Source organism: Poecilia formosa, unplaced genomic scaffold, assembly GCF_000485575.1.
Source record: "Poecilia formosa unplaced genomic scaffold, Poecilia_formosa-5.1.2 Scaffold7, whole genome shotgun sequence".
Classification (NCBI taxonomy): domain Eukaryota; kingdom Metazoa; phylum Chordata; class Actinopteri; order Cyprinodontiformes; family Poeciliidae; genus Poecilia; species Poecilia formosa.
Window position 1 is genome coordinate 1,887,027 of NW_006799946.1, and position 17,786 is coordinate 1,904,812.

The 17,786-nt window shown below is 36.1% G+C and overlaps 1 protein-coding gene across 1 annotated transcript; it reads right to left on the reverse strand.

Moving 5' to 3' along the window:
* Window positions 1–145: 145 nt before the first annotated feature.
* rpl38 (ribosomal protein L38) lies at window positions 146–3,410 on the reverse strand. The gene is made up of 5 exons (XM_016681373.1): window positions 3,343–3,410; window positions 3,121–3,147; window positions 2,534–2,594; window positions 1,593–1,715; window positions 146–215 (listed from the first exon to the last, which is right to left on the reverse strand). The coding sequence occupies exons 2-5, from the start codon at window positions 3,121–3,123 to the stop codon at window positions 190–192; spliced, it is 213 nt and encodes a 70-aa protein (XP_016536859.1). The 5' UTR covers window positions 3,124–3,147; window positions 3,343–3,410; the 3' UTR covers window positions 146–189.
* Between the last annotated feature and the right edge of the window lie 14,376 nt (window positions 3,411–17,786).

Sequence of the window (17,786 nt, forward strand, 5' to 3'; positions counted from 1 at the left end):
ATTTACTGTACAAGTCTAACAAAAACACCAATAGGAAAATTTTGAAAATGTTTACAACTCAACACTAATCTTGTTAGCATGACCGTGACTGGAAATATTTAACATAAAAGTATGGTAGAAAAGTTTAAAAAACACACAAAGTAACTTTTTTTTTTCAATTTTTATTACAATTATCTGTACATCTTGGATTTACTTCAGCTCCTTGACAGCCAGACCTGTAAAAAAAAAAAAGAAAAGAGGTTAGAAAATATTTAAGTATAGATCATGTCAAGATGGCGGCTAATTTCCCCAGTAGAAAATGAGATTTTGTTTGTCTGGATAAAATAAGGTTCTGCTAGGGCTTCTGATGAATACTTAACTGGGATTTCAAATAAGGATTAAAAAATATAACCCTATTAAAACCTGATTAATCCAACATATTGGTTTACACATGTGAATCTTTCATGTACTTTCTATCTTCAGGCAAGACCTTGGGTATGATTTGAATTGAATTGCAGACCTCAAATCTCTTCAAGGTGATGATTGGAAAACTTTTTTTAAATGAAAATAAACATTAAATGTTTAATTTTTATCTGTTGTAACCACAGTAAGAACCTGCAAGAAACCTGCACTTTCATAGATTTATTTTTAATCCACATATTTTTGCACTCTTAAACCCACTATTTAGTAGTTTGGTAAAAGACTTCCAAACTCAAACTGTATAGAATCTTCCAGTCTTCTTACATAAATCATGTTTTTGTACTAGTGGATGACAAAAAACATTACAGCTCACTAAATATTTAATTCAGGCATTCCTTTGTAATTGAAAACATTGAAAACAATGACTGATTCTTGATGTATGGCTCTGTTTAAAATCCAATACTAAAATCAACGTCAAAGTTTTGTCATTTTTGGAATGTAAATGTCAAAAGGACAACAATAAATAATAATAATGATTAAAAAAAAAATACTATTTTTACGACAAAAATGGTATTCCTTAAAATAATTAACGTTAGTCCCAGAGGTTATTCAGATTTGCTTTTATTCTGAAAATGTTGGTTGTTTTCCTTTGACTTTTAGCTGATTCAAATTACAGGGTTCCACAGAATTATATTGTAACATGTCTACTGCACCAGTTACCCCAATTGAATTTGTCACTAGTTTTATGACACCGAACCACAAACACAAGATAAAGCATTTTTAGTTAAACAAAAAAAAAAACTTGTGCACAACACACTAACTTGACTTAATCAGGTACAAATTGTGCCACAGTTAGTTTGGGATATTTTCCTGCCCAGTGAACAAAATGAGTTTTTCCATAAACTCAATGGATTTTTGTTTGTGTTCTGAAACGCATTACTTAGTTGGGTATTAAGATAATTTGTAAGAAAGCACATATGTTTATTTCTTGAATTGTTTCTCAACAAGCTGGTGGGGAAAAACGTTTGACTGAACACATCCTCTTTAAAGAAATCAGTTACATTTTTCCAAAGCTCTCCACAAATCTCTGACAAATAAATCGCAACACTGCCAGAGTTCATTTTTTTATTCTAACTGGGATTTCTTTGTGAAAAGACGAGGACATGCTGCCAAATACCTTCATTATTACTGACCTGGGGGCAGGGACTGTTTGAGCTTCTCTGCCTTCTCCTTATCTGTGATGACCAATGTGTACAGGTATCTGCTGCAGCGCACCTTGAACTTCACATTGTCCTTGTTCTTCTTGATCTTTACGGCTGAGCGGCATAAATGGAAATACTTTTCAATTAATCTTGCAGTTGAAGTTGCAAAAAGGTCTTGTGAACTTGATATTCAAGGTTTCAATCCTTAATCCTTTACCAGTTTCATTACATGCTACTGGCTCTCACCAAAAGGTGAAACGCTTGGAATGTTTTAGAAATACAAACCTGGAAATTATTATTTGATAAACTATAAAATAAGAAAAAAGAAAAAAAAAAAAGATCCAAATATCAGTTTTGGCCCAAAACCTTTGAGTCAGCTATATAAAGCTGGAAAAGAATTTCATTTTTCAGCAACACAAGAACAGTAATATATACAAATAATCAAAAGAATGCAAACTTGTGCAGCCAAGTGATTAACGGAATGGCGTTTTGCTAATCATAACTTTCTCTCAGCACTTTTACATTAGAGCCATATTCAAACATGCATGTACCGACAACCTGACCAAAAGGCAACAGACATGTTTTTGGGATGCTGCAGAAACCCACTTTTCAATAAGAGGCATTTTTAGTGACAGAATGACAAGGCAGCAGATCTGATCAAAAATATTCAATTAATTTCTTTCACTTGCTACATTTTTGGGTTGGAGTAAATGTCTGTGTCTCTTCATTCAATGAAGAGGCCGCATCAGTGATGACATACATTTTTACAAATAAAGCAAAAAGCAGCAGCAACAGGGAACATCTTGTCTTGACATTTAGCTTGCAGTCTTGCATTCCTTAAATTATAACATGGAACTATTGCAGTGTTCTTGTCATACAAAAACATAACAATAAGCTCGATTTGCTGCATGTTGCTGGCAGTGTTAACTTACACTTAGCGTCCTTCCTCCTGGCTGTCAGCAGGAAATCTTTGATTTCTTCGATCTTGCGAGGCTACAAACAAATGGTGCAAAGAAATTAGCAACAACAAAACATCTGGAAGCACCGACTCGAACGGACCGAGTTCATTTGTAAGTGGACCGGTGGAACTGACGTTTCTGTTTAAATCCAAAACCCAGCACTTGGTCCATCCTTTATTCTTGCAAGTTTGTGAAATGCATCACCGACACTTCAGACTGTGATGTTTGGACTTCTTGCTGCGTTCAAATAGCATCTTTAACTGATGTTTTTAGCTTTGACTAGACCTCTAACTTGTAGCTACTAAATAAATATTATAATTAACATCAATACTAAGCGCTTAAACGCGCTAAAACGTGACTAAAATGCTGCACGGCCCATAGGTGGATCCAAGAGCTACGCCTTGCTAATGCTAACTTCCAATGCTAATGTCATATACGCCCAAATAATTTTCTCACCAAACCAAAATTTAAGAATTCAAAGAACCCATAGGTGACAAAATATAGCTAACAACCTTATAAGCAATGCTATTTATGCGTTTAAATAGGATAAATATCCTCACCATGTTGCCGTGTGAGCGGACTGAAGCCTGTGGAAGGAAAGATAAATCCAACAATCAGATTACAGAGAAAAATAGCCTTAAAAATAAAATGTGTAAACCACGATTATAATAAAAGGCTATATAATTAAATTCCGTAAGTTAGAAATTGAAGGGTATGCTTGAAAAAGAGGATGGATGAAGATTTATTCGGTAAATTTGTCCGTGTGTGAACGTAAAACTCACTCAGTCAGCCAGTGAGGGGACGAAAAGGGGCGGGACTTCCGGTTCAACAATGTTTTATATCTTCATACGGCAAGCGCCAGACACCAAAAATATTCAAAAGCGAACTAACAATTTCGTTGTATAGTTTCTGTTAACAATAAAAAGCACAGTATTTTATTCTTACTCTAGCTGACTACCACGGCACAACAAACTACAGCATTTCTGTTGAGCACTTTATTTATTTATTTACTCAAAAAATTTAAGTGACAATTTGTGTTTTCTTTGTCCACAAACCTGAAAAAGGCGAACGTAGAGCTGAAACCCCATTTCAATCAATTAGTTTAAAACGGAAATGAGAGATTAATTAACATAAACTTCTCTTTTGTGACAGATTGTTACTATGCAAAAACTAAAGCATTGTTTTAAAATATCACCCTGAAGAGTCAATATTTTCAATTATTAAACTAGTGCAATTCCATTTATAGATTTTTTTTAGCAAGGCACTCCTCATACAGCAATCATCTGGGAATTTATGCTGATTTTTGTATATGTAAAGAATGTAGTTCATAAGGTCATTTTAAGAAAGGTAGTGTTACTTTATTCTTCATTCCATCCATTACTCTTCAATTCTTTGAACAGAAACATAGGACAGAGCCTAGCAATAGTATTTCCTTATGTGTATTTCCTTACACTTATCTGTAATTTAATCTCAACAAAAAAAAGCAGCTCCAGAAGTTCATTAAAGAACAAACATCATCATAAAGTCAAAAAACAGCGACCAAGTCAGGGGTAAAGCGGTGGGGAAAAAAATTACAGCAGAGTTCAGGGTTTAAATTTAACATCAAGAACAAATTTATAGAACACATTCCATGCTGTCAATATTTAACTAGTAAAATATAGCCACTTGTAAAACTTTAAGTAGATGTCATGATTCAACTGTTTGTTTTATCAATAGTCTGATTTATCCGTCTTGCACATCAAATGTGAAGGCATTCTGGCCCACTTTCCTCACCACTTTGTTTGATTCCATTTAACTTTGCAGACATTTGTTTCCATGCTGATGTAGACTTACTGATCAATTGAAAAAAATATTGTGCTGTTAGTTAGTTAAAACTTTATTTCACCAGGCAAAACATTACGAGCAATTTCTCATTTAGAAGATGTTGGTGACGAGGCAGTCTGGGCCAACCTTCAGTTGCCAAACTTGACTTGACTCTTTAATGTCTTCGAACACAGTGATATTTTGTTAAAAATGCCACTGCATTAGTTGATTTTTTTTCCTCTTCTAGTTTCTATAGAAGCTGCAACGATGTACACTAGTTTTGTCCCCAGTTTTCTTGCAATAGCAAGAAAAAGTTCAAGAATTACTTTTAAAAACAGTTTCATATTACAGCATTTTATGAGATCAGTGATCATACCTATTTTAATAGGTGTTAAAATAGTCTTTCCAGACTAATCTTGCAGTAGCAAGAGAACCACAACAACACTAAAGTTTGCAGTGAAGTCACCGTCAAGATTAAAAAATGATCGAACGTGTACATGAAAGTTTTTTCTGTGATTTATAATTTGAATTGTATTTTTTTAAGATAACGATGAACAGCAAATCAGCTTTTGGAGGGAGAGAGAGAGAGAGAGAGAGAGAAAGTCCAACATATACCTCCTACACTGAGCACATTATCACAGTTTTGTTGACTTATGAGTTCAATTACACCTTCCAGTCCAAATAGATAAATCTAAATGCTGCTCCAGTAAAAAGCCTTTGGGTATATACATTTTCACTCTAAGGGTACTCTCATTTATTATCTCCAGAAACTGAAAGGAAAAAGTGCATTTCTCTAGCAGTATGGTGTAGTTAATGAGCCAGTTCTGCGATATTGTCTGGTAAGCTCAATGGAGCTAAATTTATTATATTGTGTCGTGTTTAGGGGGATGTTTGGCTTTATAATTTTGTGCACATAGATTTCATTTTAGAGGATTTTTGTGACTCGGAAGATAGCAATATAATAAAGAGACACATTGCTGTTTGTCCCTGTTCTGTTTTTCTTTTCAGTCAGTTTTTTTTTTTTTATGTTTAACACTCAAAGTACATGGAATTTGAGAAACATGTCTGATACCATTTAGGCCCAGTTAGACTCATCCCAGGTGTTCTAATTAATGGATACTTAGTGCCTGTCTGTCAGTGCTCGCAGACCAAACCTCTCTGTGCTCGTCCTCCTGGACATGTTTTGCTCAAGATTTTAAAATGTCACGTGTCATGTCAGTTAAGGCTGAAGATGAGGCAACTCTTTCACATTCACTTTGTGCTGTGTGAATCTCAACTACCTTACAACATATTAGCATACAAAGCTTCTGTTCATTTCAGTCTCATAACTTGTCAGCTAAAGGAATCTGGAGAATGAATTAGATGGACAAATGGATCAACAGAAAAAGTTTTGAGAACTGTAAAGGGAAGGGATGCCTCTGAGGTGGACCAATGCTACATCATAAGCTCTTTTCTGTAAGAATTAAAGGGAAATAGGGGTGCTGCTTGGTGTAGAGGCAGAGCAAATCCCCCGTATATCAGGCTTGTCCTCAATGCAGCTGTCCTGTGTTTGATTCCCAACTATGAACACATACATTTCACATTGTTAATAGTTTTAATTGTTACTGCTAAATATCTGCGGCGATCTGGCAACCTGTCCTATACCCCACGTCTTGTCCATTAACTGCTGGCTCCAGCTGGACAGATGAATGGTATTAAGTGTACAATATATTTTCAATCATAAAGTATGCATTGTGATCAGATCGATTTTTACAGAATATGATTAAAAATATCACTTACACTATTTATCTCTGCATGTTTCCTTTATGTCCTTCTACTGGGACTTGCGTTATGCACCTTTGTTGAAGCCCAAGCTGACCTGAAATGTTCGTCTTGTTGCAGTTCTTATTTTCATACAGTAGAGGGCAGCAAAATGCCGCCAATTTGGCAATTCATTCTCACTTGCAACGTTGGGAGACGCTGTGTGCAAAGGAATCAGAGCTATCGGTATCATTATCCGTTGTGAAAGCAGGGTGTTCGCAGAGCTGATTTCTTTTTTGGGTGCTCACAGGAATGCCTTGGATTTTGCATGTTCAATAACCATTATACAATTTAGCACCAGACTCTGTCAAAGTCAGTCAGGCAACTAAAGATTTACAGAGGAATGTACATTTCTTCTATTTTATTTTAAATTCCCTACCAAAGTAAACTTTCTGTTGCCTGCTAACGTGTGTAATTTCACATTACACTCTCACCTCTGAAGAGAGCTGGATTCAATGAGCGCTGCCCCAGGCAGCGTTGATTCATTTATGCAGCTTCAGACTGTTGGTGAATTCATACAGCCCCAAAATCTCATTTGAGGTCCTCTTTTTTTTTTTTGGGGGGGGGGGGGGGGGGGCTCATTTGAGGTCCTCTTTTTTTTTTTTGGGAACACACCTGGTGTTAAAATAGTTCCCTAAAACCATGATTCCCTTTTTCGTATGAAAGAAGTAATTGGAATAAAAATGCGTCGCCTCGGGCTGAAGGATGATCGTACTTTGTAGCTGTGCTCGGCCTTATTAAAAAGGCACACAGGGAACAAAAATCATGTTAGCTTGGGGATCCTTTTTGAGTTTTAGTGGATGCACGAAGTGAAGCTGATGGAATTTCAGTAGCTATCTGAGATCTAATGATTAATTCAGGAGGTGGCCCAATTATTATTCATTGTTTTATCCATCATATGGGTGAGAATTGTTCAAAGATCACTTAAAATGTCTTACCTTTCCATCTTTATTTCAATTTATCTTAAATCCACATTTAACATCAATTAACAGAAATAGAGAATAGGAGTTGGTGTTTTTTTTTATTTTTTTATTTAAGGCATATTGAAAAGTTGTTGCTCACTGCAAAAAACCTCTTACTATGATAACGAGTAATAAAATTAATGTGAGATTTGTGTAATTGAAGCCATGTCTAAGTTCCATTAGAAAAGCAATAGGAGAGTACTTCAAATTCCTCAACGCTGCGTTGCTTACCCTTATCTCTCCCTGGCTATTGAGCAGATTGATCAGTCAAATATTGATTCCTTTTTCAGCTCCCTTATCAGAGGCAAACCTCAAGTACATGTGCGGATGAGGGGAGATTATTAGAAAGACTGCAAGTTTACACTGACTGAATGTCAATTGCGAACGTACTCGGATTTGTCGGTGTGGCCAAGCAAACTGTTGAGGAAATTTACTGTGAGGTTCCCGTTTAGCACATTCAAAGACTTGTGCAGAGCCGCAAACGGCTTGTCTGAGAAATCAGAGGTGTTTTTTTGTCACAACTCCCCCACTGGTCAGACCTGCTCAATCAGAAAACAAGAACACTGAAGGGAGAAAAACTGAGGAGAAAGAAGAGCTTTCCAGACATGCAAATGTTGCCTTTAAAACATTCCACCTCTGTGGCTGAGGTTTGTGGCGTAACTGTGAATAGTAATTGTCAATTTTGCATTGTGCTTTTGTTGTCTGACATGCTACTGCCAACAAAAACTCATTGTATTTCCTTGGCATACAAATGGCAATAAATGTCTATCCTCCTATTTATCTAATTACCTTTAATGGACCGCATTCAGGAGGATTTCAGCTCGGAAAGATGAAGAGAAACTGCTACGGGAGAGTCAAGCCAACTTATTCTGAGCAGAGCTTATGTATGTTCTCTTTAACTCGTCACTATTGTCTCTTTTACAAAGCACTTACAAGCTGCTTCTGCTCGAGAAAGGGATATATGTTCAGTCGCCACCATGTGTATGCATTTAGTGCAGCAGCAACACACACATAAATATGTCTCATGCAAAAATGAAGACAATTTTGTATTAATATAATGAAAAGTGAAAATGAAAATAATGGAACATAATTGAATTTAACACTGCTTGAATCAGTCCCTAAACATGTCTACCTGATATTCCCCGAACCGAGATTGCTCTGAGTGCTATTTACTGCAGGGTGGATACTCAGTACTCATTAAAGCTCCAGACACTATGACACCTGTTCTACTCTGGCCATGCTGTCATTTGTTCTACTTGGTGTCCCCAGGTGTTTCTTTCACCTTCCCCACCAATCTCAGCCTAAAGGCTTCTGGACAGGACCATCCATCCCGTATTCTGACTTTGTGACAGTTAATCTCTGTGCCATAGAATGAAGATCTACTGAAGGCTTCGGAGCAGCAACAGAGGGTTTCATAAGAGACAAAAAGTTAAGGAAGAAAGAAAGAAAGACTTTTTGGAGTACAGGAAAGATAACTTCATGGATATGTTTTTTTGTTTTGTTTGTTTGTTTTTTTTTAGTGCGTCTTAATGCGATTAATGAAAACCCCACATTTTGAGATGCTGCTACAAAACGAGACAGCAAATGAATGCAAAAATGTAAAATTTAATTTAGTGTTTCTAAAACCAAAAAATCCTGTCATTGCAGAAGTCATATTTTATCAATCTACTCTTCTAAAAGGAAGAAAGGTGAGAAAAAAAAACAAAAAATGAAGCAATAAAATACCCACAAAAAGGATGCTGACTTTTATATCCCTATCTTTTGTTTTTTGTAAGTTTCTTAAAGTTTATAAATTTTGGTAAAAAAGTTTAGTTTTTGTTAATAAAATATAACAAACATAAAGAAAAACCAAGATAAAAAAAAAACCATGCCAAATAAGTTAAAATTTATTTAAATATTGCCTTTCAAAATAGGAAGTTGAATTGGTTAACAATTAGCATATCATATTCTCTAACTCATCCATTTTAAGTAGACATACTGTAAACCTTCCACTCTGAACAGAAGTTCACAATCAGGAGCTATTCGATATCTATCTAGCTATATATATAAAGGCAGAATTTATTGCAGTAGAAAAAAAATGACTAATTTTGCAATTCATTTTTGGTGCATTAATAACAATCTGGTCCATCTCTTACTTAGAGTAACACTTCCATTAGGGAGTTCAGTTCTTATTTAAGTCTGTCTCTCCACAGTAAATCATTCTGGTTCATCGTGTCCTCTGGACCACGTCATAGTGCTGTCCTCACTTGTCATTTGGGGCCTGCATAGTCATCAGTTTCAACCTGCTCTTTTACAATCAGCACGTACTTCCCATCACACACAGACAAGTGTGTATTCCCACCCATACTAGGACTGTGCATTGACTTCCACTCACTTTAGTAACTGCATTTATGCCTAACCTAGACATGTTCCCTAGCTGTAACCATGACTGGTTTATTCCTATCCCTAATCTTAACCAAAACCTAATTCACACCATACCTCTGGACCTAACTCCTAGCCATAAAACAAGGTGGTCCATCGTGTTATGATTGGATTTTGGTCCATAAACATTAGTAAATATGCCAGTAATGGTTCTAAATAGGATAGCTATACTGAGGACATTGTGTTGACTTCTATTCATTTTAGAAACTGCATTTATGTCTAAGCCTGGGCTTTGGGCCCCATAAGGAGCAGTGTGTCATCACAAAGTAGTGTTTTTTAGAAAAAGGGGCCTTACAAGGTGAGAAATGTTAACACACACACACACACACACACACACACACATATATACCTGGCAGCAAGCAGTGGCAATGCCAGCATGTCTGCCGTCTCTCATCCCCTCGCCCTTATTGCTCTTGCCTGAACTACTCGGCACACACAGTGTAAGCCTTGGCGAGCAGCAGGTCCTGATAAGCCAGTTATTATTTCCTGGCCTCTGTTGGCTCAGTGTGGGCCATGTGCATGTACTCATCTCTTCATACAAATTCAACCCACAGGTAGAGTCATTAAGACCATAATTGCGCCTAATTGGAAACTGATCTTACATTTGCACCCTAAAACCATTGTTCAGCTTTTCTTTGGATGTGTGGTTGTGCAAAGTGCTAATTAGTAGTCAGTGTTTCACCTGCCTTAGATAGAAATTAAGTAATGTATTAGCCTGGAGAAGCTATTTTGTGTTTTTTTGGGGGAAAAAACACCCAAGTAAATGATGAGAAAAACATTTTAAGATAAAAAAAAAAGTGTCAAGCAGTCGCCAATTCTGTGTTGGTCATCTATGCTCTTCATTTTTAGCTTTAGATGTTTAGGGCACAATAACGGCACACATAGAGAGCGTGCTCAGTGTTTTGCCAACTGCCATAAATGTGGAAGCTAATGGTGGAGCATATTTTATGATTTTGAAGTTGCTGGCAGGCTGCAGCCAGCAGATTATCAGCTTAATTCTCATTTTGGTCCACCATGAATGTTATTTTTCCTCCCGCTTGCCCATATCAGAATGCATTGATACCTGAACGCATCAATAACGTTCAGGGCGGATGAAAGAGACCAAGTCGTTCAAATTCAGGTCACATTTGGAAAGATCAGATATTGGATATCCACAAATGTGTTATTTTTATAATTATTATGGTTTAGGTTCTGCTTTTAGGGAGAGATGAAGATGCTTATTTAAAAAAAAAAAAAAAAAACTTGCAGAGATGTTGTTTTTTGTTGGTTTCTGTCTGATTCTTCACGCATCACTTTGCTATAAATTCATCACTAGATACTCTTAAATCAAAACTGCAGTCTAAAAGAGAAAAACAAGACAGAATTTGTCATTAAAAAGTTGTCATTTATCTCTCAGATATTTCAGATGAACTGATTGGACACCAAAGATATCAATAACCAAAAAAAAAACATTTTTAAAAATAAAATTATTCTCTAACTCATCCATTTTAAGTAGACATACTGTAAACCTTCCACTCTGAACAGAAGTTCACAATCAGGAGCTATTCGAGATCAAAAGTTTATTTGATTTAATAACTGTCAAATGTCAAATAAGCTTCGAGCAAGCCTGAATAATTAAATGGATAAGGGGATTAGATCTGGAATATCTAATTATAGTACATAACTTTAATCTAAACGTAAATGTTACCACACTGAAACTAATGTTAACCAATAACTTTAATCTTATTGTGGGGATTCAGAAACATTTTGATCATTTCCACAAAGTTAGAACAGTTGAATTGCAAGACTGAAAAATGGAGATAGGAAAAATAGAAAGGTGGCCACTCTGAGGTAAAACAAANTTTTTTGTCACAACTCCCCCACTGGTCAGACCTGCTCAATCAGAAAACAAGAACACTGAAGGGAGAAAAACTGAGGAGAAAGAAGAGCTTTCCAGACATGCAAATGTTGCCTTTAAAACATTCCACCTCTGTGGCTGAGGTTTGTGGCGTAACTGTGAATAGTAATTGTCAATTTTGCATTGTGCTTTTGTTGTCTGACATGCTACTGCCAACAAAAACTCATTGTATTTCCTTGGCATACAAATGGCAATAAATGTCTATCCTCCTATTTATCTAATTACCTTTAATGGACCGCATTCAGGAGGATTTCAGCTCAGAAAGATGAAGAGAAACTGCTACGGGAGAGTCAAGCCAACTTATTCTGAGCAGAGCTTATGTATGTTCTCTTTAACTCGTCACTATTGTCTCTTTTACAAAGCACTTACAAGCTGCTTCTGCTCGAGAAAGGGATATATGTTCAGTCGCCACCATGTGTATGCATTTAGTGCAGCAGCAACACACACATAAACATGTCTCATGCAAAAATGAAGACAATTTTGTATTAATATAATGAAAAGTGAAAATGAAAATAATGGAACATAATTGAATTTAAAACTGCTTGAATCAGTCCCTAAACATGTCTACCTGATATTCCCCGAACCAAGATTGCTCTGAGTGCTATTTACTGCAGGGTGGATACTCAGTACTCATTAAAGCTCCAGACACTATGACACCTGTTCTACGCTGGCCATGCTCTCATTTGTTCTACTTGCTGTCCCCAGGTGTTTCTTTCACCTTCCCCACCAATCTCAGCCTAAAGGCTTCTGGACAGGACCATCCATCCCGTATTCTGACTTTGTGACAGTTAATCTCTGTGCCATAGAATGAAGATCTACTGAAGGCTTCGGAGCAGCAACAGAGGGTTTCATAAGAGACAAAAAGTTAAGGAAGAAAGAAAGAAAGACTTTTTGGAGTACAGGAAAGATAACTTCATGGATATGTTTTTTTGTTTTGTTTGTTTGTTTTTTTTTAGTGCGTCTTAATGCGATTAATGAAAACCCCACATTTTGAGATGCTGCTACAAAACGAGACAGCAAATGAATGCAAAAATGTAAAATTTAATTTAGTGTTTCTAAAACCAAAAAATCCTGTCATTGCAGAAGTCATATTTTATCAATCTACTCTTCTAAAAGGAAGAAAGGTGAGAAAAAAAAACAAAAAATGAAGCAATAAAATACCCACAAAAAGGATGCTGACTTTTATATCCCTATCTTTTGTTTTTTGTAAGTTTCTTAAAGTTTATAAATTTTGGTAAAAAAGTTTAGTTTTTGTTAATAAAATATAACAAACATAAAGAAAAACCAAGATAAAAAAAAAACCATGCCAAATAAGTTAAAATTTATTTAAATATTGCCTTTCAAAATAGGAAGTTGAATTGGTTAACAATTAGCATATCATATTCTCTAACTCATCCATTTTAAGTAGACATACTGTAAACCTTCCACTCTGAACAGAAGTTCACAATCAGGAGCTATTCGATATCTATCTAGCTATATATATAAAGGCAGAATTTATTGCAGTAGAAAAAAAATGACTAATTTTGCAATTCATTTTTGGTGCATTAATAACAATCTGGTCCATCTCTTAGTTAGAGTAACACTTCCTTTAGGGAGTTCAGTTCTTATTTAAGTCTGTCTCTCCACAGTAAATCATTCTGGTTCATCATGTCCTCTGGACCACGTCATAGTGCTGTCCTCACTTGTCATTTGGGGCCTGCATAGTCATCAGTTTCAACCTGCTCTTTTACAATCAGCACATTCTTCCCATCACACACAGAGACAAGTGTGTATTCCCACCCATACTAGGACTGTGCATTGACTTCCACTCACTTTAGGAACTTTGTTTATGCCTAACCTAGACATGTTCCCTAGCTGTAACCATGACTGGTTTATTCCTATCCCTAATCTTAACCAAAACCTAATTCACACCATACCTCTGGACCTAACTCCTAGCCATAAACAAGGTGGTCCATTGTATTATGATTGGATTTTGGTCCATAAACATTAGTAAATATGCCAGTAATGGTTCTAAATAGGATAGCTATACTGAGGACATTGTGTTGACTTCTATTCATTTTAGAAACTGCATTTATGTCTAAGCCTGGGCTTTGGGCCCCATAAGGAGCAGTGTGTCATCACAAAGTAGTGTTTTTTAGAAAAAGGGGCCTTACAAGGTGAGAAATGTTAACACACACACACACACACACACACACACACATATATACCTGGCAGCAAGCAGTGGCAATGCCAGCATGTCTGCCGTCTCTCATCCCCTCGCCCTTATTGCTCTTGCCTGAACTACTCGGCACACACAGTGTAAGCCTTGGCGAGCAGCAGGTCCTGATAAGCCAGTTATTATTTCCTGGCCTCTGTTGGCTCAGTGTGGGCCATGTGCATGTACTCATCTCTTCATACAAATTCAACCCACAGGTAGAGTCATTAAGACCATAATTACACCTAATTGGAAACTGATCTTACATTTGCACCCTAAAACCATTGTTCAGCTTTTCTTTGGATGTGTGGTTGTGCAAAGTGCTAATTAGTAGTCAGTGTTTCACCTGCCTTAGATAGAAATTAAGTAATGTATTAGCCTGGAGAAGCTATTTTGTGTTTTTTTGGGGGAAAAAACACCCAAGTAAATGATGAGAAAAACATTTTAAGATAAAAAAAAAAGTGTCAAGCAGTCGCCAATTCTGTGTTGGTCATCTATGCTCTTCATTTTTAGCTTTAGATGTTTAGGGCACAATAACGGCATACATAGAGAGCGTGCTCAGTGTTTTGCCAACTGCCATAAATGTGGAAGCTAATGGTGGAGCATATTTTATGATTTTGAAGTTGCTGGCAGGCTGCAGCCAGCAGATTATCAGCTTAATTCTCATTTTGGTCCACCATGAATGTTATTTTTCCTCCCGCTTGCCCATATCAGAATGCATTGATACCTGAACGCATCAATAACGTTCAGGGCGGATGAAAGAGACCAAGTCGTTCAAATTCAGGTCACATTTGGAAAGATCAGATATTGGATATCCACAAATGCATTATTTTTATAATTATTATGGTTTAGGTTCTGCTTTTAGGGAGAGATGAAGATGCTTATTTAAAAAAAAAAAAAAAAAACTTGCAGAGATGTTGTTTTTTGTTGGTTTCTGTCTGATTCTTCACGCATCACTTTGCTATAAATTCATCAATGGATACTCTTAAATCAAAACTGCAGTCTAAAAGAGAAAAACAAGACAGAATTTGTCATTAAAAAGTTGTCATTTATCTCTCAGATATTTCAGATGAACTGATTGGACACCAAAGACATCAATAGCCAAAAAAATATATATATATATTTTTAAAAATAAAATTATTCTCTAACTCATCCATTTTAAGTAGACATACTGTAAACCTTCCACTCTGAACAGAAGTTCAAAATCAGGAGCTATTTGAGATCAAAAGTTTATTTGATTTAATAACTGTCAAATGTCAAATAAGCTTCTAGCAAGCCTGAATAATTAAATGGATAAGGGGATTAGATCTGGAATATCTAATTATAGTACATAACTTTAATCTAAACGTAAATGTTACCACACTGAAACTAATGTTAACCAATAACTTTAATCTTATTGTGGGGATTCAGAAACATTTTGATCATTTCCACAAAGTTAGAACAGTTGAATTGCAAGACTGAAAAATGGAGATAGGAAAAATAGAAAGGTGGCCACTCTGAGGTAAAACAAAACAAAACAAAACAAAACAAAACAAAACAAAACAAAACAAAACAAAACAAAACAAAACAAAACAAAACAAAACAAAACAAAACAAAACAAAAACTCCCCCAAAACAATAGCTTCCTGTTCAGTGTGGGCACATTTGACTCTGCAGTGCCCCCCCAACACCCACTCCCCCCCGAATGCCCGCCCATGCCACTGGGCCTGGTCTGCAGCAGTAAAAATCAAAGTTGATCAAAAGATATTCCACCTAATACATCTCAAGTAGTTATATTTTTCAGCAGACTTTAGGACAATGTGCTGATTCTTTCCTGTAGGAGTTTAATGAAGAGGAAACCAACTAAAACTTCCTTGGCAACCACTAAATGATAAATAAAATGTTATATTGCCATGAACTGTGACAATAGAACTGTGATTATGTTGTCATAATAAGAAAAACCACTCAGGACTAGGAAGAAGATTTTGAGGAGTTTGTTTGTTCTCAAGCTGTTCAGACTGTAGATGGCTGGGATGTGTGTGGTTTCACTGCAACTTGCTAAGTGAAAAAAAAAAAAAAATGTTTGTCTATAAAGAGGGGGTGGGGAAGGCTAATGTACATATACATTTAAAACAATACATTGTAGAATTGTCTCATTTTTTTAAATTGTTCCACGTTTTTCTTTCTTTTTTTCAGGGGACAGACAGTCAAATAGGACCGATTCCATTAGGCTACTAAGGAATATCCCATGTCTGCATGATGTCTGTATCTTACTCACTGCTTTTATTACCATTGGCTCATTAGCTCTTCTAATGGATGTACCTTCCAGCTGTTCTTTGCTACTGGTAATTAGATGATGATCTGTGCCCAAAAAAAATGTTAATATGAATTCTGAGGGCAATGGGAGTTGTTACAGAATGAGATAAGGCCATCTTCAAACACCCCGATTAAAGTATAAAATAGCTAGAGGGCACTTTGGGAAGATGGGGCTCAAAATCTATGTTCAAATGCCAAAATCACTTCAGCAGCACGGTACCTTTTGTGCCTCCGTTACTGTTGCATTTCTACTGCTATATGGTGGTATTTTGAAATCTCTCACTTTCCACCTACTCCTGTTGCATCTCTGAATATTCATCGAATCTCTCCACCGCTATATTGATATAGTGAGTTGAGATATTTATAATCTCAAAATGGGTCTATTTATCCTTTCCGCAACTGTGCTACACTGACTGTGGGCATGTAAACACATTTCTTTTTTTTTTTTTTTTTTTGTGAAACGTCTGAGAAAGGGAGTCTAAAAATATACCACTACAGTAATTTCTGACAACTTCACATGTGCATATTTCTTGCATTTATAACCAGCCTTATAAAGTACAAAGAAATCACTGTTTCCTTTTTCCTGTTTCTTGTACATGTATTATACGGTAAATACATAGAACCTGTAAGAAATTACATAATTTTCTCCACCAATCCAGATAAGGTGCAAACACCATGTGTTAATAACGCCATCTGCACCAGAGATAATTCATTAGAAAAAACAAAAAAAAAAATCCCTCAGATATATTTACGTCCTATAATATTTTGATGTGCTCTCCCTGCATGAAACAGTCACCATGTTGATTTAATTACTCTCTCCCGCTAAGCACTTCACTAAGCAATATTTCTCATCCTGCTAGTTATTAAACACTAACTGATATTCATATCCATTGAAAATGTTTACATTTTGTCACATTACAATGCTGAGATTTTATGTAGTAAATATTTCAAAAGGGTATTTTGCATCAGACTCACTCCAGTAGAATTTAACTGGAGGGCAATGGGGAGGGTAAATGGGCTTTTAATTTAATATAAATGCATAAGCAAACATTTAGATTTCAAATAAAACACATGTTATGTGTCAATACAAAAAATAAATAATAACAATGACTTAAACTTTGAATAAAATGGTTGCGAAAAATAAAATAAAACGGTTGCAAAAAACTAAATCCAATGTTTCCAATCTCTGAAGTCTGTTTCTTTAAATGCAAAACTAATCTACTCAAGCAACAGTAGCAATAGTTCCTATATTACTAAAACAACAGTACAATGTACAGTGCAGTAAAACTAGCCCTACAAAATGTTTTCCCCAAAAACGTTACTCAAGTCAATGTAACCAGTACCACCCATCTCCAAACACAGATAGCAACAACATGAGGAGCCTAATTAGAGCATGTGTTTCCTCTGCTGTCTATGGCTTGTGGTAAAGTGCAATACTTTTTTTTATGGCTTTCATTCAACCTTCTTCTTCTTCTTCTTTTTTTTCCACACTTTTAAAAATCCCAGATTGGTAAAGTGAATGTCAAATAATTGTTCTGTGAAGAATTTTGCCCGTCTGACCTGTGATTCCCTGCAACTCTTCCAGAGTTACCACCTGGCATTCTTCTTCTTGCTCTCCTTGTCTTTGCCTATGTCTTCAAATTCTGATAAATTACCATTTACTTAGAAGTCACTGAATGAAAGTGCTGTACCAAAAACCGAAGGCAGGATTTGTCTACACCAACGCATTCTACAGTCAAATATGAGGCCATCTTTCCAACAACTGAAGCTAGGTCCAAACAATGATGCCAAACACAGCAGCTAATCTACAGCACAATAGCCAAAAAAAGAAATGAATCAAGCTGCTTTAACTGGC

Bases quoted from the DNA above. Each gene is read 5' to 3' on its own strand.
- rpl38 (XM_016681373.1), bottom strand. The intron at 1,716-2,533 runs GTAAGTTAACAC...TATGCCGCTCAG, and splicing joins CAGGAGGAAGGACGCTAAGT to CCGTAAAGATCAAGAAGAAC. The intron at 216-1,592 runs GTCAGTAATAAT...TTTTTTTTACAG, and splicing joins CAAACAGTCCCTGCCCCCAG to GTCTGGCTGTCAAGGAGCTG.